The sequence below is a fragment of the Galeopterus variegatus genome, unplaced genomic scaffold, assembly GCF_000696425.1.
Source record: "Galeopterus variegatus unplaced genomic scaffold, G_variegatus-3.0.2 Scaffold76, whole genome shotgun sequence".
NCBI classification, from domain to species: domain Eukaryota; kingdom Metazoa; phylum Chordata; class Mammalia; order Dermoptera; family Cynocephalidae; genus Galeopterus; species Galeopterus variegatus.
The window spans coordinates 450,528-471,239 of NW_007726187.1; the positions used below are offsets into that span (position 1 = coordinate 450,528).

The window sequence follows — 20,712 nt, forward strand, 5'->3', positions numbered from 1 at the left end:
TCTCTGATTCCTCTTCTGTGCAAGAGGGTGACCATGAGGCCACCATCTCTTGGGGTCGTGTGAGGATGAAGCTCCATGCAGCTGGTGCAGCCGTGGGTAGGTGTGCTCCTGCTCCCTTCTGTATGCCGGGGTGTGGACCAACTCCATCTGACACGGTGACCTCGGCTGGCCCACCAGCAGCAGCCTCTCCAGGACCAGCATGGGAGCCTTGGGGTTCTCCATGCCTCCCACATCTTACAGATGAGGAAACCGAGGCTGCAGGAGCATCAGGAGGACCACGGTCCCGCGGGTTGCAGCCAGCAGAGCTGGACCTGAGCTCGGCCTCCCTGCCCCAGGCAGGGGCTCTTCTTCCTGCTTCCTGCTCCTGCGTCATGACAACAGCCATGACCACTGCTCTCTGCGTGCTCAGCTCTGCACAGGCTGCAGTGCATTTGGTCCCCATCAGGCAGAGAAGCAACCTCCCAAGAGGGCCATAGGAGCCGTTTAACAGACGGGTAGATGATGCCGGGGGTGGTGGGGGGCGGCAAAGTGACAAGCCAGCTGCCAGACCCTCCTGTGAAAGTGGGGCTTAAGGGGAGGACAGGGGCCTAGGGAGGCTGGCCGGGGCCTCTCTGTTAGGTGCCTCCTCTTCCTGAGAGGTCACTCAGCCAGGCAAGAGGACGGGTCACCTGTCGGTGGTAGAGGGTGTGGGACTGTCCCCTGGGCGGCAGTGGTTGCAGCTGCTTAGGGAAGTGGGGAAGTGGAATGTCCCCTCCTTGACTAGGGGGCAGCACAGGAGGGCGGGGTGACCAGAAGGTCAGCAATGACCATGCTCAGCAGGATCCAGACCAACAGGCTCAGGGAAGGGGCGACACAGCTGGGGACTCTGCCTATTTAGCTGGGGACTCTGGTCTTCTTAGAATCCAGGAGGGCAGGTGACTGGCCTGGGGTGCTGGGGGCAGGGTAGAGGGACTGGGCACAGCAGGGCTGCTGTCTTAGGGAAGCCGGTTGAAGGCGTGGCCAGCACGTGAAGCAGGCAAGAGCAAGGGCTGGGGGCAGACCCCAGAGACCCCAGGAAGAACTCTGCCAAGCTGCCATCCCCTCCTCCCCACTGGGAGGCTGATGTGGGATTCTCACCTCCACAGCCAGCTCAGCTCAGGGTGCAGGAGGCTGCTGGCCCAGCCGCTGTTCTTCCCTGCTGGGCAGCTCCAGCACAGGCCCTGTTTGCAGTGTTAGGGTCCACTTCCCAGTGTGAATATAAAACTCAGGCTTACCCACGCTCCCTAGGCCCTCCCACCCCATGTCTCAAGGAGGAGATGGAGGAGATGAGCTGGTACAGAAAGAGCGGGTGCAGCCCTGACATGTAGCCCACACCCGAGGAGTGGCAGGCCACAGTACAAGCTGGAGGGAGAAACGGAGCCCAGGTCTGGACCCCATGAGCAGGGCCAGGGCAGGACCTGAGTCCAAGACATGGGACCCAGGAGCTGGAGCCAGGCACAGCCTGTGGGTGGGTGTCCAGCAGCCCAGCCCCAGGAGGAAGAGGGAAGCAGCAGGTTCTGACAGGGATTTGGGCAGGACCCCAGTCCCCCCTTCCTCTCACTAGGAAGGGGACATGCATGGGCAGAGAGTGTTCGCTGAGAGGCCATTGCCTTCAGCCCTGTGGGAGCTGCAAAGGGGGCTCCCTGGCACAGGGGGGATTTGGGGTGGGCCATGAGGAATGCATAGGAAGCAATGTGTATGTGTGTAGGGGGTGGGGGTAGCATATAAAAGGCCTCGAACACCAACTTAAGGAGCTTGCATCCTGTCATGTGAGTTCCAAGCAATGCAGACCCAGCAATGTAGCCCATTGCCCTGCCCTGAGTGTGCTCACGATGGGCTGGGGGATCAGCCAAGTAGCCGAGCCCCCACCATCAAGACACCCACAATGGCAGGAGCCAGCGAGAACTTGGGGATTCAAGGTTTCCCAGAGGAAATCAGCTGCCTGGGTTAGAAGAAGGGGAGAGGAGTGGGTAGGGAGCGTATTGGGTACAGGGAACAGAATGTGCAAAGGCGCAGAGGCAGAGAAAGCAGGAGGGCATCATGCAGGTGCTGGGCAGGGGCTGTGCAGGAAGACCCCCGGAGCCCCCGCCATGTGAGTTCTGGGCTCAGAGCTGAACTTCAGAATTGATTCACATGTGTCTTGAGCACCTGCAAAGTGCAAGGCACAGGGCTTCATGCCAGGGATACTGCCCTAAGAGAGACAGGTCAAAGCCCTGCCCCCACGGAGTTGACATTCCACAGCAGGACAGGAAGTGGACAAGCTTCCACTTGGGAGCAAACACGAGGTGGGGGAGGGAAGTGCTGTGATTGAGCTGGCACTGTGCCAGCATAGACACAGGGTTTGAGAAGCTCTGGAGGAAGGACCGGAAACAAGCAAAGGAACTGCACATGCAGGTATGCAGGGGAAGGGCCGTCCAGGCAGAGGGAAGAGCAGGTACAAAGGCCCTATGGTAGGGGTGGCCCTGGTGTGTCCAGAAAACTGTAAGCAGGGTGTGGCTGTGGGAGGGGGACAAAATCAGAGCTGGGGGTGGGAATCCTGTGGTGCCTGATGGTACGTCATAATAACTTGGGCTTTTACCCTGCATGGGATGGGAGCCCTGGAGGGTTCCCAGCACAAGGGACAGGATCTGACTTGAGCTCTCATGCATTTCTCTGGCTGCAGGTGGGGAATGGTGGGTCAGGAGGATGGGCCGAGGCAGGAGCCCAGGGAGGAGGTCCTTGCAACACCATAGTGGGAGATGACAGTGGCTTGGACAGTGGGGGGTGAGACGCTGGGCCCTCTGAATGATTCCTCTGGCCGCATGAAAAATGGGCTTAGAGGAACTGCCCCGAGGCAGGGAGAGAGAGGAAGAGCCACACCGGCAGTCCGGGGGGACAGTGCTGGCCTCCGTGGCAAGCGGCAGGGCAGGGGAAGAGACACTGAGGGGCAGAGGCTGCAGGACTCGGAGGCCTGAGAGGATGTGCGGATGGGGGCTCCACCAGCCAGGTGGGCAGCACTGTGACCCACCGAGGTGGAAGCACGGGAGAGAAGCAGGCTGTGGGCAGGTGCAGGGCAGTAGAGGGCACTGGGGTTTGGGACATTGCAGGGAGACGTCCCAGGGACACAATGTCTGAAGCTCAAGAGCAGGACAGAGGAGGAGGGAGGGTGTGGGAGCCTGGGTGAGGAGGTGCATTTGAGGCATGCTGGAGCTTTTCCATTCAGGAGGACAAGAGCAAAGGGGCTCAGGGAACCTGAGGACCCTGACATCCAGGAAGGCAGAAGAAGAGAAGCGGCCAAGGGGCCAAATAACGGCCGGAGTCAGGGAGAAACCAGAGCAGGAGAGCCCGCGAGATCCCCCTGCCAGTGCTGTGGAGAGGTTGATCAGGGTGAGGCCTGGGCGTGGCCCTTGGATCCTGGGCTCGGGAAGCACGTGGGCAGAGAGCAGCAGGGAGCCCCTTGTCTGCAAGAAGCAGCCGGGTCGGTGGGGCCCCACAGAACTCGGGTTCTCAGCCTAGATGTCACCGACCCCAGTGGAACAGTCAAGGGCAAGGACCAGGGCCTCCCTGAGTCCAACTCAACCGGCCGAGACTCTGCTTGGTTGGGCCAATGGTCTAGCAGTGCTGCAGAGAGAGCAGGCTGCTCGGACAGGCAGGGCAGCCCGGGCTGTACTGGAACAGTCCTCACGAGAGCCCACCGCTCCAACAGCTGCTCTTCAGCCCTGCCAGCACCACGGGCACCAATGATGAGCTCCTTCTTATCAGCCCACCCTGCCCGCACCATTACCCCTCCTGCAGCTGGGGCCTCTGCGACAGGAGGAAGCCTGGGGGACACAGAAGTCCACCTCTAATTGGGGGTGTATTCCTTTCCCGTGCCTGCGTAACAGAGCACTACATACTAGGTGGCTTCAGACAACAGGATTTATTCTCACCCAGTTCTGGAGCCAGAAGTCCAAAATCAATGTGTCAGCAGGGTGTGCTCCCCCTGAAGGCTCTGGGACAGGGTCCTTCCTGCCCCTTCCAGCTCCTGGTGGCTCCATGAGCTCCTTGTCTTGTGGCCACATCATTCCGGTTTCTGCCTGTCTTCACATGGCTTTCTCTTCTGTGTCCATTACTCAAAAGGACACTGTCATTGGACATAGGGCCGACCTTAATCCAGTATAACCTCATTTTAACTTGATTACATCTGCAAAAGCCCTATTTTAAATCTGGTCACATTTTGAAGTTCCAGGTGGACATGGATTCAGGGAGACATAATTCAACCCACTACCAGGATAAAGCAGATTTTTAAGGAAGGGGAATTATACTCCCAGAGAGAAGCCTCTGTGTCCACACAGAAAGAAAGCATCGGGAGAGCTGGTGGGACGTCACCTCCGTTTGGCTGGTCTTGCCACCGCATGGGAGCTGACTTGTGGAAGGCCAAGTGACTGGGGGCTGAGTGCAGCTTCTGGACAACAGCCAGCAAGGAGCCGAATGTGCCACCAGCCACATGAGCTTGAAGCAGACCCTTCCCCAGCTGAGCCTCAGCTGAGACCACAGCCTTGGCCAAGGCCTGGACACAGCCTGGAGTGACCTGAGCAGAGTACCCTGCCAAGCTGTGCTCAGACCCCTGACCCACAGGAGGTGAGATATAGACACGCTGCTCTAAGCCACCAAGTTCACTGTGATATGTTATGCAGCAGAGGAGAATAGTCACAGGGCCCCTCAGAGCCCCTGCCCACCGCTCTGTCGGAAGCATGGAGATGGGGTCAGCAGACACTGACAGGAGATGGCAGGACAGTGCTCCTGTTTCAGGACGCCAGCTTGTCATGTGGCCCATTCCCGTGGATACAATGAGGACAATTTTTGAGGTCATTAGTAGTGGACTGTTCTAAACACACACCCATGAGCCTTCGTTGCCGATGTTAACTGGAGTTATTCTATGCGTCAGAACCATTTTGGAGAATGTCACGTTATGACTCATTGAACAAAATTCATCCTCCCTCTTTCAGAAAAACAGTCAATAGTCCTTCTGTTGTACAATTCACCTGCTGCTTAAAGGACCAGTAGTGTGTGTCCTCCTGGGAGAAGGGGTTACTTCCCCAGGGATCCGGGAAGAGGTGGGAAATACGGCTGTCGCCAGTGTGGCACAGTCCCCTCCAGACGCAGGCAGTTGTCAGTGCTGAAAGCAGCTTCCAGAACCATCTATGCAGACTTGTGGTCTTAACAGATGGAGAGACTTGAGTCCAGGAGGGGCAAGCGGCTTGCCTGAGATCACACGGCTTTTGGGGAGCAGAGCGGGGACAGACTCCAGACCCCAAGGGCCCCCGTGGGCACCATCACGTGCACACTTTGCAGCTAGCTCCCTCCTACAAAGGAGAAAAGAAGACGGTGAGGAGAGAGAGGAAGGAGAAAAGAGTAAAGCAGAACCTCAGACAGCAGAGGAATGTCCCACGTGGCCATGCCTGGTCGAGAGTCCTTGCATAAACAGCTAACACTCACCCTCGCTAGGCTCTCACCGGGCTCTCCCCATGGCCAGACACTGCTCTAAAGTTGTTAGGTTCTAAATGCATGTTACCTTCTCAACAATTCTCTGAGCTGAGCTTATCAGCATCCTCACGTTTCCCAAGAGGAACTGAGGCACGTGTGGTTGAGTGACTTACCGAGGTCACATGCTCTTGAGAGGCAGAGCTGGAGATCTGGTCCCAGAGCCCACATTCTCAGTGGTACCCCACACACCATCTCTCAGACTCGGCACTGCGGGGGCCATCCTGGGGGGCATCTCTCCTTCCCCGCCTTCTGGGATGGGCCAGATGTCCCCCAGGCTCCACCTGCCTAGCCCACCTCAGGCCGCCACCCTGCCTGTGCATGTGCAAGCCATCACCTCTGCAAAGGTGGCGCGTGTCTGCTGTCACCATGTCCCCAGCACATGGAACTGCCTGGCATGCAGTAGGTGCTTGATAGACCACTCTTGGGTATTTCTGTTATAGCAACATGAAAACCTCATACAATCAACATCCACAGGACAGGACCCTGTTTGCCTGCCCCACAGCTGCAAGCCCTCTGGGGGCAAGTCCGGATCTCGTTCACCTCACGTCTCCTACCCCCGGTCAGATCTACCTCTCAACCCCCACACTTGGAAAGTGATTTGATTTGTGGGCACCCAAGTACACAGAGGGGTTCCCAGAAAAGAAAAACAGTGCTGGACGCTTGCAAAAGGCAGTACAACAAATTTTATTCAGACTCCTACAGTGGGGGAGACAGGCTGCAGGACAGACCAAACTCAACCCCAGCCAAGACGAAGCAGACTGGGGTTTTACAGAGAGAACAGAGAGGAAATGAAAGGGCCTGGGGAAGGAAAGGAGGGGACGAAGGAGGAAAAAGAGCAGAGAACCTGCAGGGTCACATCACTCACCAGTGCTAGCAGGCAGGTGGAGAACCGTGTGGGAGCTCAGGGCACCTGGCTCGGGGACACACTGGTCACCCCTGTAGTGTTGAATAGTGCCCCCCAAATTCACGTCCACCTGGAACCTCAGAATGGACTTTGTTTGGAACGGCGTCTCTGCAGATGTAACTAGTGACGGATCTCAAGATGAGATCATCCTGGATTTAGGGTGGGCCCTACCTCCAATGACCGGTGTCCTCTAAGAAGAGTGGAAGACACCCAGACACGGAGAAGGAGGCCATGTGGGGACAGAGGCAGAGACTGCAGCAACACAGCCAAAGCCAAGGAGTGCCCGGAGCCCCAGGAGCTGGGAGAGGCAGGAAGGGCCCTCCCCAGGGCCTCAGAGAGGGCGTGCCGACACCCGATTTCCAGACTTCCAGCCCCCACGACTGAGCGGAAGAACTCCCCTCGTGTGAGGTCCCCAGCTGCAGTGCTGTGTTCCACAGCCCCAGTGTGCTGACACGTCTGCGCCGAACATCCACAGCCCCCAGTGCCACTCCCCCCACCTTGCAGAAGCAGCCCATCCTCAATCTTGTGTCTGTCCACACTGGTCCCCCCGAGGGGTCACATCTGTGCCCCAGGCCGGGCACACATGAGGTCCAGGGAGCAGGGTTCCCATGTGGGACTCAGCCACCTCCTGCCACCATCATAAATGAGGTCGTGCCAGCATGCAGCTTCTGTGACCATCCCTGGTGGCCCCGCTTGGCACAGCTCACTGTGATTCCTTCCCCATCCAGCCAGCTGCTGAGCTGCAACCTCTGGGCCACCCATGCAGCCCCTCTTTAAAAACAGATGGATCAGCACAGCAGCAAGCCTGGTGATGAATGAAAGCAGGACACAGCTCTTCTGTGTCAACACCAAAGGGCATGCGGAGACTGGAGTCACCAACAAACCTAGCCCCTCACTGTGTCCACCCGGAGTAGAAAGGCCAGAGAAAAAGCATGGAGCCTTGCAGTATAATAACACGAAGATGGAGCTAGGGTGGAGGTTGTGGTACGTGGGCTCGAGTCCCAGCTCTCCAACCCATATGATCTCACCCAAGTGGTCCCTCCCGGGCCTCAGTCTGCCCACCTGTGTGTTGAGGGGGTTGAGGCTCTCTGAAGGCCACCATGGCTGTATTGATGCCACCCAGTTTCATGGACTATGCCTCACAAAACAGGCTTCCCCAGAATTGTCCTGCTCCAGAGCTGGGACACAGCCTGACCACAGACAGGTGATCCTGTGACTGTGGTCTCAGGCCCAGCCACTGTGTTTCTTTGGACCTAACTCTCCTTTACACCCCACTGAGCCTCTCGCTGTCCCCAAAGACTCTCTGGGATCCTATTTCTTCACCAGTAGGGAGACCAACTAGCTCCATTTGCCCGGGACTGAGGGGTTTCGTAGGATGCAGGCTGTCCAGTGCTAAAAGACAGCACATCCCAGGCAAACCCGGATGACTGGTCACTCCACCAAGGACGCTCTTTGAGTGGCCAGCATGTCCGGGGCTCACACAGATGCACAGCACAGAGTTTGGGAGTCAAATTCAAATGCTGAGACCTGGGTTCAGGGCCTTTCCCTTAACCTGAGAGAGGCAGGCGGGTGGCAGCAGCAACCCTGCTGGGGGCACACGAGGTACAGAATGGGCCATCCCCACACAACTGCTGGGGGAATCCTAGGTCCTGCCCCTCTTTCCCCCAGCTGAGAAGCCGCTAAGAGCAAGTGGAGGCGACAACACAATAGTGGATGTCCCAGTGGCATGAGGCCAGGAGCCCATGTGATCGGGCCTCTGTGTGGCAGGACGCAGAGCTGGCCTGGATGTCCTCCCTCACAATCAGTGCTGCCTGGGACCAGCATGAAAAGATGGAGTCAAAATTGGCTTCCCAGACTGCGAGGCTCATGGCAGCCATCATCCTGGAAAGGAGACCCAGGCCACCTGCAGGCACGTGGCACGTCATATATCACACAGCTCAGCAGGGCTCTGCCTATGTTGGCACAGATGGGATCCACAACCGCCCACATGAGAAGCACTTGCTGTGGGTCAGCACTGTGCGAGCACTTCACCTGCTCCATCTCCAACCACTCTCCTACTGACGTGGGGACTGGGGCTCAGTGTGCCACATGGTGTCTCCATGCTACACTGAGGGAGCCACGCTGTGTATCCGGGTGATCAGACCCGGACTCTGTGTGAATACTGCAATGACACACAGTCAGCCTGTGAGTGCCCATTGCAGGACTGCCCCCATATACGAGGTGCACTCGCAAATACATGTGCATACACCTGCACGCATGCACACACATACATGTGCACGCATGTGGTGTGCACACAGGCACACATGGAGTAGCTTGTATAGGACAAACTCTTCTGTTAATAACAATTATAAACCTGGACAAAGAGAATAACTGCTTGAAGGCACTGAGAATGCTCGAAATCCAGTGAAAACTGCAGGGAGCCCACCGTGGACGGGAGGGGAGCATACAGGCAGAACCTGCACATGCAGGGTTTCACCTGAGGACACTGCCAGTCCATGCAGAGCACGGGGATGTGGACCAGGCAGACAGTGGCCATCACATGCCCCTCAGGGGACAATGGATGGAGTAGGGCTCCCAAAACAACTGGAAATTGAAGGAGAAATCCTGGAGGGAAGGGAGCCTCAGAGGGGGGTCTCCAAACTCTACATGTAAACTCTCCCGAAACCCTTGGCTGCTCCTGAGTTGGACAGGACCAGGTAGAGAGTCTAAGGAGCCTAGAGAGAAAAGAGTCAAAAGCACAGCCAGGCAGAGAACACAGCAGATGCACACCACAGGCGAGCAGAGTGTGGAGATAAAGCCCTGCTAAGGGAAAGGGGCTTGGTAAAACCTTGGGCTTTCTGCTGAAACCCCAGGAGGCCTTACCTTAGAAGTAGGGACCATGTCCCAAGACTAAGGGGATGTGAAACAAGGAATAGGAATAAGGGCAAAACAGAAATAGATCTGTCTTAACAAAGCCTAAAACTAAGCCTTCACAAAATGAAAGCAATCCACCCAAATTAAAAGAGTACCAAAACAAAACTCAACACTCTTCAGAGGAAGACAACAGAATTTAGAATATCTACAACATATTATCCAAAATATCCAGTATACAACAACAACAAAAATCTAATCATATGAAGAAAATACAAAAATGTGACTCATAAAGAAAAAAACCAGACAATAGAAACAGACCCACAGATGACCCAAATGTGAGAACTGGCAGAAAAGACTTTAAACCTGAAGGGTAATGGCTGAAGAGATGGAAATTTTCAGGATTTACTTGTTAAAAAATAATAACCAAATGAAAACCTTAGAAATGAAAAATACAATACCTGATATTTAAAAGTATATGTATACCATTGAATAGGGCTAACAGTGTAGTCGACCAGTACCCAAGGGGAGATGGTGGGCAATTCGAAGAAACATGCTTATGGGGTCAGGAAGACTGCACAGGTTGTTGACATGTGAAGCATCTTAGTTTATTTTAGGTTTTTTTTTATAAGCCAGTAAAAATAACATATTGTACTGATTAAGCCAGTTATGTCTGGTACAAAGCTATTTATAGAACATTTTCTGTTGCCATGGTGCTTGAAGGTTCATGGCTAACTACTTATCAGCAAAATAAGAGCATAAATTCCTCATTTACAAAGTTCCCAGGGTCCCAGTTTCAATCAAAGGTTAGACCTCAAGGGGAGGGAGAAGGGGGAGGCAGGCAAACAGGAAGCCAGCCTTGCTGGCTTGCTCCCTTAAAATAGCAAGGACTTTGTCAGCTTGCTGTTTAGTGCCTTAGATAGAATACAATTAACTTAAAGACAGGTCAAAATGGAAATCATCCAAACTAAGAAGCATAGAGAAAAAAGATTAAACAATAAACAGAAGCCTCTTTTTGATCTAAAAGACACACAAAAAACAGAGGCTCAACGACCTGTGGGATAGTGCCAAGTGCTCTAATATACATATAATTGGAATTCCAGGGTGAGAGGAGAGAATGGAGCAGAAAAATATTTATGAAAATACTGGCTGATTTTTTTCCCCAAATTTGATCAAAACCAGCAATCCTGGGAATTGCAAAGTCCAGTGAACCCCAAGCAGGATAAATAAAAAGAAATCACACCTCAAGCACATTATACCAAACTGCTGAACACTAAAGATGAAAAAAAGTCTTAAAATCAGCCAGAGAGGGCCGGCCCGTGGCTCACTTGGGAGAGTGTGGTGCTGATGACACCAAGGCCACAGGTTCGGATCCCATATAGGGATGGCCGGTTAGCTCACTGGGTGAGCGTGGTGCTGACAACACCAAGTCAAGGGTTAAGATCCCCTACCAGTCATCTTAAAAAAAAAAAAAAAAAAGTCAGAGAAAAAAACATACATTGCATACAGGGATAAAACATTTAAAACCATGATTGACTTCTTATCAGAAATTATGGAAGCCAGGAAACCATGAATGACAATTTTAAAGTGATAAAAGAAAAAAAATTTATCAAGCTATAATTGTATATGCAACTAAAATAGCTATCAAAAATGAAGACAAAATAAAGATATTTTTCAGATAAATTGAAGGTGTGAGATCATACAAGAATACTTTCAAAAGTTCATGGAAAGATTCATATTATCTTTTAATTCTATTTTCTTCACGATCTTTCTGAAGTACCTTCATGTTGCCAGAAGACCCACACTACAAGAAACACTGCAGAAGACTTCAGGCTGAAAGGAGATGATGCCGATGGAGACTCACATGTGCAGGAAGGAGTGGAGAGGACAGAAACGGTAAACATGTGGGTAACAAACAGACTTTTTCTTTTAACATTTAAAAGTCAATTGACTGTTTAAAGCAAAAATGATAACAACGTACTGTATCACTGAGGAATAAAACGCGTGCCGATACTGCAAAGGACCGGAGGCATGTACACGGCATAACGCCATTGCAGGCTTTCCAGCCCATGCGAAGGGGTTTTAACATGGAGCTCAGGTCGACTCTGATACTTGAAGGATGTGTATTTAAATCTGGAGCGAGCGACCACTAAAAATCAAAGTCCAAAGGGGGACAGCAGAGTGCACACCACAACTTGCCACTGTCTTATGTGACAGTTGTCTTCCTCCCCACAGCCCCAGCCACCCTGGTCCCTCCCCCAGGACACCCCCTGACTTCATAATTCAGCCTGGCACAGTGAGGACCCAGGCCCTAGTCTGGCACTGCCTCTGATAAGCACTTGCTGAATGCACGCAGCTCCAACTGAGGGTGCGATTCTGTTTCTCTGTCCCCAAGGGTTTCCCCAGGCACCTGGGGGCACGCCACCCCACCCTCCATCCTGGCCTGTGGGGCAAAGCTCCCACCCTCCACACTGTGCAGGGGGCTCAGCACGCAGACAACTTCCAAAGCGGGGGGAGGGGGCAGGGGCTAGAGCCCTACCACAAAGTCCTCTTATGGCCTCTTGTGCTTAAAAACCACTAAACTCCTAATTAACTAAGGAGCAGAAATTTACTGGCCACCAAGGCTCTGTCCTTGGGGAGCCTCGGTGGCCTGCCCTGCATCTGCCAGATAGATTAATATGTGGTTTTAATTTGTGATCCAGGTCTGTAACTCTGCACGATCCACCTCCCCTCTTGGGGATCTCCACTCCTCATTTGGAGAAGCTTCCTCAGATGAACTGCCCAAGGCCCTTCCCACTGTCCAGGCCACTGTAGCATAGACACAGTCCCAACGGCATGGCTGAGCTCCTGCGTGGGGCCTGGCCTGAGCCCTGGAGACCCATCTGCACCTTTCATCACAGCGGCCACCGTCTGACAGATGAGGAGGCCGAGGCCCTGCCCAGGTCTGCAGCCCAGGACAGGACGAGAACAAGGTCTGAGGTTACTGTGTGCACAAGACACGGGTCCTGCCAGCTCCTGATTCTGGAAGGAGTGATGGGGCAGGGATTTCCAGAGTCGCATCATCTCCACACACCAGCTAAACTATCATCTAGCTAACATTTTTCACTATAGTGACTCACTTTTTTACTGAAAAGGGCCCATTCTGAGAGTACACTACACTTCGCTGACATGAGAAAGCAGCCCACATGCCACACCTGGAGGCTGAGAAACAAACGCACGCCCACCAGACTAAACCCGAGCGTCCCCTCCAGCCAAAGGCCTGGCTGGGAAAGAGCCCTGCGGGGAGGTGGCTGCTCAGTGTGCAAATCCAGCTCTTGCAGCTGCTGTGTGACTCTGGGCAAGTCACTTAAACTCTCTGAGCCTGTTTGCTCCTTTGTGGCACCCCACAGCTGGCGAGGTATGACTGACAAGGCATATGACCCGTCACGTGCAACGGTGCTGTGAGGGCTGGCTGGGCCACAGCCTGCCTCCTGCCCTAGATGTGAGCAATCTCCTTTGCAGGCTAACCAGCTGCTCCCGATCCAGGATTTTTCACAAGTTCTGTCTCCCCCTGTTACCGGGGGATCCCTTGGCAGGGCAAGTCGGGTCATTCCAGACAGTCACAGGAGCCATTTCCCAAGTCCAGCCCATGCTGGCAGGACAGCACCTGGGGCTGGTGAAACCACACTGTTCGCACATTTTTAATTCTTTCTTATGAACTTTTTCTCATAATGGTGAAGTCCATAAGACGAAGTTTTCTGAGTAAAAACGACCATAGGAAGGTGTGACCAGAATCGAGGTGGAAGGAAAAGTTAATAGCTCCAGGCCTCCACTCACTGGCTCCCACCAGCCGGGGTTCTTCCTGCTCGGGACCAGGTCATCTGCTCTGTGCGGCTGTGGCCCTGGATGGGACCCTCCGTGGGTGGGCCCCCAGGATGAGAGGGAAGAAGTGCACCCACAGCCCCTCCCCAAGGAAGCCTGCCCTGCCAACCCCGATGGCCCCGGAGCTTCCGCACGCCAGAGGCAGGGCCTGTGCAGGACCTGGTCTGAATCACCAGCACAGCCCAAGGGTGCTGCTGGTCCCTACGGCAATGCCCCGCCCACGCCTGCAGGGCCCGAGGCCACTATGCTCTCCTGGTGAGCCGTTTGCAGCATGGGGGGCAAGACGGGCTCTGGGAAGGGGCCCTGTAGCTACTGAGCCTGAGAAGACCTGGGAGAAGAGACTGCTGGCAGGGCCTGCTGGGGACAGAGGTGGCCCCTCAGCTGCTGCCTGCTAGGGTCTAGCCTAGACATGTGGTGTAGATATGCTGTGTGCCTGGCTAAATCCACCCTCACGCCTCACATGAGGCACAGGCTGGCTCCTACCTGTCCAGCCCAGGTGCTCATGCTCGGAGCAGTCACAGGTGAGTCCTCGGGGAAGGCCATGGCCTGGCTGCGTGGTTAGCCCTGCCAGCCTCCATCTGACTGCACCCACCCGCAGTCGTGTTGTGTGTCACTGCAAAGCAACTGTGCCCAATACCTAACATCACAATACAACCTGGGCAGGGGGCATGGTGGCATTGAGGGATGGAGGTTAGGTCCAGGTGATATGGCACACCAAAGATCGTTTCTGCCACCACAAAAGGTGATTGCGCTGGACGGCACGTAGGTAGGGGATCGGTGGGGAATGGTGGGCCCCTCGGCGTGGCTCTTGGCCTGGTAGGACCCCACTTGGGAGAGCTGAGGTCACCCAATACCCTCTCCTGGGCCCCACCGAAATGCTCCTTAAAGAACATATCCTTGGGGGAGCTCACTTTCCTGAGGGCCACCCACCCACCCTCTCCAGGACTGCAGCTCCAGAAGCACCAACCACAGAACCAGGCTGCTGTGGCCACTGCCGTGCATCTCCCTCAGGCTGGAAAGTTAAAGAAGATGCTCCTGGCTGGGAGGGTGAGCTTCCCCAGCATGGTTGACCCTCCCCAGAAGCCCAGCAGAGTCCCCTGGTGCCAGGCCACCCTCCTGGGGCAGCAGAGCTGCAGTCTCACAAGAGAAAAGCTGAGCACGTGGGGAGGCGGGCACAGCCCCCTCCTGGCCCGGCCTGTGGGGCTCCAGGAGTGATCGCGGGATCCCTGAGGAGCGCTGCACAGAGCTGATGGCAGCGCCTCGAAAAGGAGTGAGTTAATCTCATTCCTCAGGAAGGAAGCTGAGTCCACCCACACCATGGACCACCACACGTTACAGATGTTGTTACAGATGATGAGGCAGGGCTGGCCAGTCAGCACCGATGGTTAGAGCATGGTGTGGATGATGCCAAACACGCGCACACGCATGTAGTCGATATGCACAGAGGGAAAGGTTGCCAGCATACACCCCGAGGAAAACCAAGGGAACAAAGAGTGTACGTCACATGCGAGCTCTTGCGTAAGATGGCAGAAATAAGTTCAAACAGAAACACCTTGGGCTTTTTTTTCTTGAAGGAATCAAAAGAACTGTTCCAACACTTCTGGGAAGAGGATTGTGGAGAAGGACTGGAAGAGTAGGTTTGGTCAGGACCCTCGCCTCGGGTCCGGTTGGGTATGGTTCAGCACATCCTTTGTAAGCAAAGAGTGTGTGTGTATGTGTGTGTGTGTGTGCGAGCAAAGTCTGTGTGTGTGTGTGTGTGTCCAGTTGGGTATGGTTCAGCACATCCTTTGTAAGCTGTGTGTGTGTGTCCGGTTGGGTATGGTTCAGCACATCCTTTGTAAGCAGTGTGTGTGTGTGTGTGTGTGTGTGTGTGTGTGTCCAGTTGGGTATGGTTCAGCACATCCTTTGTAAGCTGTGTGTGTGTGTGTGTGTCCGGTTGGGTATGGTTCAGCACATCCTTTGTAAGCAGTGTGTGTGTGTGTGTGTGGTTGGGTATGGTTCAGCCTTTGTAAGCAAAGTGTGTGTGTGTGTGTGTGTGTCCGGTTGGGTATGGTTCAGCACATCCTTTGTAACCAGAGAGAGAGAGAGAGAGAAAGAGAGTGTGAGTGTGTGTGTGTGTGTGTGTGTGTGTGTGTGTGTAGTTAGCACGCATGTGCACCAATGTATCTTTTCAGTTTTGTTGCTATTCTGTGTTCTTGAGAATTTTGGTGAAGAAGGCGGGCGGGTGTCTGCCTCGGGCACCCACTCCGGGCAGCCATGCTTTCCAACCTGCGGCTTCCAAGGACCTGTTTGTCGGGTACCTAGCTCATAGACCTGTGTGTAAGGGGCCTGGTGACCCAGCCTGGTGTATGAAGGGTTTGTGACCCAGTCTGTGAATGGGCTTGAGGGGCCTGGGAGCTCCAGACCCAGCCCTAGCTTTACAATCAGCCCAGTCAGCAGGATTACCAGCAGGTAAAAGAGCCCAACAACTGGTGTGGTTGTGTAGCTTTACAATTGGTGTCATGAGCAGGATTAAGAGATCTAAAGTTGGCGATGTCGACAGGATTCCAACATTAGCCACCACAGTAGCTTGACACCTTGACACCTTTTTAAGCCTTGTGCAGGTACCACTAATGACTTTTTAAAATGCCACCTAGAGTGGGCTAGGGGGGAATTAGATGCGTTTTATTCTCTGCAACAGCACCTCGTCTGGGGGTTATGAGTCACTCGCCTCTCCAGTTGCTGATGTTGAGTGACGCAGTTGCGTTACCATGAAACCCCAGGAAGGCGGAAGGGAGAGGAGGCTGAGCGCAGCGGACAGAAGCTGCGGTAGCAGAGGGCCGGGAAAACCCTCCTCTCGCCCTGGCCTCAGCTCGCTGGAGGAAGCAGCTCACAGACTCTGCTTCTTCTTCTTGGGGGTCTGGGAGGGCCGCAGCTCCCCAGGCCCATGGGCAAATGGGCAGCAGTCGGAAGGCAGAGGACAGCCATCGGGATGATGTGTGAAAAACCAGCAGATGCGGGTTTTCAAAGCGTCAGAGAACAGTCTCCGCTTTGCTTCTGGGTGCGTTTTCTTCCTCAGCCTCTCTTCTCTCCAGTCGCGAATGTGAACTCTCCCATTCTGGACTGGGGTTTGGAGCAAAGAGAAAAGACACAGCCAAGAAATTACCCTGAGAGTTCATTAATCCAACAGGATTCGTTAAGCGCCCGCTCCCTGGAAGGCGCCAACCTAGAGGTAAGGATACAGCAAGTCCCTTGCAGGTGGTGTGAGCTGGCCCCCCATGGGACGGATGGAGGAGCATGATGAGTCACCCAGCAGGGCCAGGGGCCAGGGAGGCCTTGCTGCAAAGGGGAGACCTGCAGGAGGTGAGGCACACAGACTGGAAGAGCACTTCAGGCAGAGGAAGCTGCAGGCCCAACGACCTGGGACAGACTGCATCAGGACTGTTCGAGGTCTGGCCAGAGCAGAGGGACAGAGGGAAGGGCAGAGAACACAGATCAGTCATGCCGGCCTCAGGGAGCATCACAAGGACCACGCAGCCCCTATGGTCAAGCTGGTAGCGCTGCAGGGCTACCATTTTAGAAGGATCACTTTAGTGGTGGAGGGGGGCCCAGGTGCAAGAACCATAAACGTGGTCCCTGACTTGGCCAGAACATGAGAGGACATTTGTGCTGTGGCACTAAACTTTGAGGCCCACTGTTAAGCATCACAAACAGAAAATGGGTGAGTGAGGCAGGAGATGAGGGTTCTTTCTGGGTGGTCAAGGGTGGGGACGCTGGGTGCAGGGTGCCCTCTGCTCCCTGGAGCCCACCCTCACCCCCCTGGAAATGCAAGGGGAAGGGTGGAGGATCCTCGCATGTGCAGGTCGTCTGGAGGCGCAGGGCCTGGAGCAGTGTGGGAGGAACCTACCAGGATGGACTGATCTCAAAGCTGGGGGCTGGAAAGACGCCAGAGGGGGTGGGGAGGGAGCCAGAGAGGGCAGCCGACGAGGGCCCACCTGTCAGCTGACAGGGTCGGGCCAGGCCTCCTGGGGCCCCTGCTGAGCTGTCCGTTTCCTTCTGGGAAGCCATCAAGTAACCCCACACGAAACAGAGCCAAAGCAACCAAATCCTTCCTGATTTTCACTGGAAGCTATAAAACCTCCTGGAGACAGGCTCAGGGAGAGGAATAAAGGAACCTTATTGAGGGAGTCTGGCTGGCTGACTTCCAACGAGAACATGAGAGTATGTGAATTAGAGCTTCAAGTCTGCTTTCAAATCACCTTGACTAGGGCAATAATGAGCCTATTTGCCTCCAGCAGACTGATTTTTATTATTTTCCCCTCAAACCAGAGAAGTGAGCCCAGAGAGGGCACCTCATTGCCCCAGGGGCAGAAGGAGGGATTCATCTCCAGGGACAGCTCAAGGCACCTACCAGGGCCAGCGTGGTACTGCTCAAACTCCCAGCCACTCTCCAGGCTGACCTGCAGCTGTGCCAGGCTTATTTCTCTTAATCTGCAAGCTCGGTTCAAGGAAACATCCAGACGCTCTGCTGGATGTTCCCAGAGCAGCACCTCCTGGCACAGCACTGGGGCCCAGCCACTGGGGGGAGCCCAGAACTGCCTGAAGCATGTTTGGGATGTCTCAGGGGCAAGAGCTTCCAGCAGACTCCCAGTGGGGCATGTGACCCAAAAGAACAAAGAGCCCCTAGCCCAGCTTGAGGCCCTGACACCAGCAAGAGAAATCTGAGGTGGCTTGCTGGGGGCAAGGCTGGGCGTTGAGGGCCCATCTCGAACCCACCCAGCCCCCTCCCCACAGGACAGGCCCTCCTTCCACAGGCAGCTCTGGGAATACAGACCGCATCTCACTACATTTTTGGATCAGTACCTGCATGATCAGGGAAAACAGTCCCAGAAGGGTTTCTAAAGCCTTGGGAGTGGGCATTAATGACAGAGAGCCCAGGCACCGAGGCCGGCCCAGTACTGCCAACATGCTCCCCAGGTCTGCACCCCCAGGACACAGGGTACCTCCCTGCCGCCCCTTTCCAACACCAGAGCCCCCATCTTGGGTGGACCAGTGCCAGGTGCAAGATGGGGTGGCCCTCCAGGAGTACATGCCAGCTCGAAAGTAGGGCCACCAACACACTCTCCTCCTGTGGAAACGTGTTCTTAATTTTAAAATGGAAACACAGAACAAAACAGGATCCAAGTTGACATTTCCCACGTTTCCAACCTCATTTCCTCCCTACTGTGTGCTCTCCTCAGACTTTAACTCAGCACACAAGTTTACCCATCCATCTGCTCACTGTTTCTGACAACAGACATCTCTAACCAAACTGTCCTGAGGAGCTGGGTGAAGACCAAAGAAAAGTCCTCGGACGGGGCCGCACACGCAGGAGCACCCGCACTGGCGTGAGACGTGGCCTGGGTTACTGGCCCAGGCTCTCCACTTGCTGTGAGACCTTGGGCAAGTTACCTGACCACAGGTTCAAGGTGGGAAGCCCTGCTCCACACCAAGTGCAGGGTGCGACGTGATCACATGTGCACACCACGCAGTCCACCAGCCAGGACTGAATGCACATGCAGGCAGCGCTGGGAGGGGGCAGGCATGAGACTGGGTCCCTGCCCTCCTGGTCTTACATCTGGGGCTTCCTTCCTGCTGGCCCTGGTGTGGCCCCAGCATGGTGCCTGGCACTCAAGGAGTTCAGCACCAGCTGACCTGAAGTCATCTGAAAACGTTTCTACTTCCCCACTGTCATAACTGTTTCTTAAGACTGGCCATGTTAGTTTAAAAAACAACCAAACCTCACACAGCTAGGACCCAGCTTCAGTGCATATTTCCTGCATGACTGGAAGGAGAGTGTTATCCAGTGCTCAACCCCCAAGCCTCCTACTCAGAAGTGTTTCCAAAAATAACTGTGCCCCCTGAGGTGAATGGCACAGAAAGAAATGACATGCATGCATATTTACAACGGAAAAAGAGATACTATTTCAAGAAATCAAACAAAAAATGTGTTGGGAAACAGAAAGAAGAGAGGTCCCTGTGGGGTGCAGTAAGTATTTTAACTGACTAAAGCTCTGTGAGAGGAAGCGCAGATTCCAGGCATGACTGTGCCCAGCGGGAACGTTCAGTCAGCAGGAACAGGCTGGCTGCTCCTCACTGGGGGGCCCGCCTCTGGGCCAGCTTCTGTGCCCACCCCCAGCAATGCAGACCCCAGCCCTAGTGACCAGGGCCACCACCCTAACAGCAGCCCTGACCCAAGTGAGACCCAGTTCACATGAAAGCCAAGGTTAGCTACCACGGGGACCGGGCCAGCAAAGGCAGCGTGTGTCTGTGCAAACCTGCACACCATGCTCATGTGCACACTTGGGGCACTATGTGCACACCAGTGCTCATACACGGAGGAAACTGTGCACACCTGTGCTCCCACACACAAAGTCAGTGTGTGCACACCCATGCACATAGGCACGCACGGAGCAATGTAGGGGGTGGGGCAGGTGAGGCCAGGCCAGAAGGCAGGCAGGCAAGGTGCATGGGCTTCTGAGCCAGACTGACCAGCTGCGTGAACCACAGCACATGTCTCACCCCAGCAGGAGCCCGTAGTCTCAGCAGGCCAAGGGTGCCCTGCTCAGCCTTCCCCAGAGCCATGCTCTCAGCTGACTTCACACGCCATCACCCTGCACCCAGAGGGTGCTCCTGGGCTCCACCTGCCCCCAGGAAGAACCGGGGAGCAAGTCCACAGCACACGCCCACGCCCAGCCCTGTGAGACATCGTGGCAGAAACGGGCATCAACTCACTAAGTAGCTTCTGCTTGCTAAGGACCAACTGCAGAGCCAGATGCTGTGCAGGGACTGGGTGCAGTACTGCACTCGACCTGCTGGCAGCTGGGGTGACTGAAGAGGACTTGGGGCCATGTCCAGCAGGGAGCCAGGAGCTCCTTCCCACGGTGACTTTGGTATCATCCCTCCCCAATAGTCACAGAGGCGCCAGTCCTTCTCCCAGCCATGGGGCTGCAGCACCCCCAGCCCCCTCTGCTCCTCCCTAACCCAGGCCCTCTGCACACATTGTTCCCTCTATCTAAAATGCTCTTCCCGTCCTCATCACCTGACTGACCCCCATCTTCCCTCCAGTCCAGCTCAAGTATCATTTCCTAAGCAAAGGCTTCCTGAGCCCCCTCGGGAGCCGGCCAGGCCTCCCTGCACAGCAAGACTCACAGGAATACGTGCATACAGCACAGTGGTGAAGCGTGATGGAGCCACTATCTGCACAGATGCACACGGAAGCGCCTGTGGTGAAACGGCACGCTAGCTGGGGTCTGCTTTAAGATACTCCCATGAAGAAAAAGGAAGAAACCTTCATGAAGCCAGCAGGCAAATTATGCACATCCTGGTGGCAGCACACAGGAGACCCCCGTCCTGTTCTTGCCATCTTTGTGAACTCTTGGAAACTTTAACAGAATTTTTTTTCTTATTTGCAGCCGGCTGCAAAGGGTACGGGGATCCAAACCCTTGACCTTGGTGTTACTACACTGTTCTAACCAACTGAGCCAACCAGCCAGCTGATAATGGGAACTTTTTTTTTTTTTTTTTTTTTTTTTTTTTTTTTTTTTTTTTTCCGT

The 20,712-nt window shown here is 54.7% G+C and overlaps 1 protein-coding gene across 1 annotated transcript in view; it reads right to left on the minus strand.

Moving 5' to 3' along the window:
- Nucleotides 1-15,778: 15,778 nt before the first annotated feature.
- Nucleotides 15,779-20,712, minus strand: part of TRMT44 (tRNA methyltransferase 44 homolog (S. cerevisiae)) — a 30,352-nt gene continuing 25,418 nt past the window's right edge. The window contains exon 11 of the mRNA XM_008578749.1: nt 15,779-16,240. Coding sequence (XP_008576971.1) covers nt 16,008-16,240 — 233 coding nt within the window. The 3' untranslated portion in view covers nt 15,779-16,007. The remainder of the gene's footprint in view (nt 16,241-20,712) is intronic.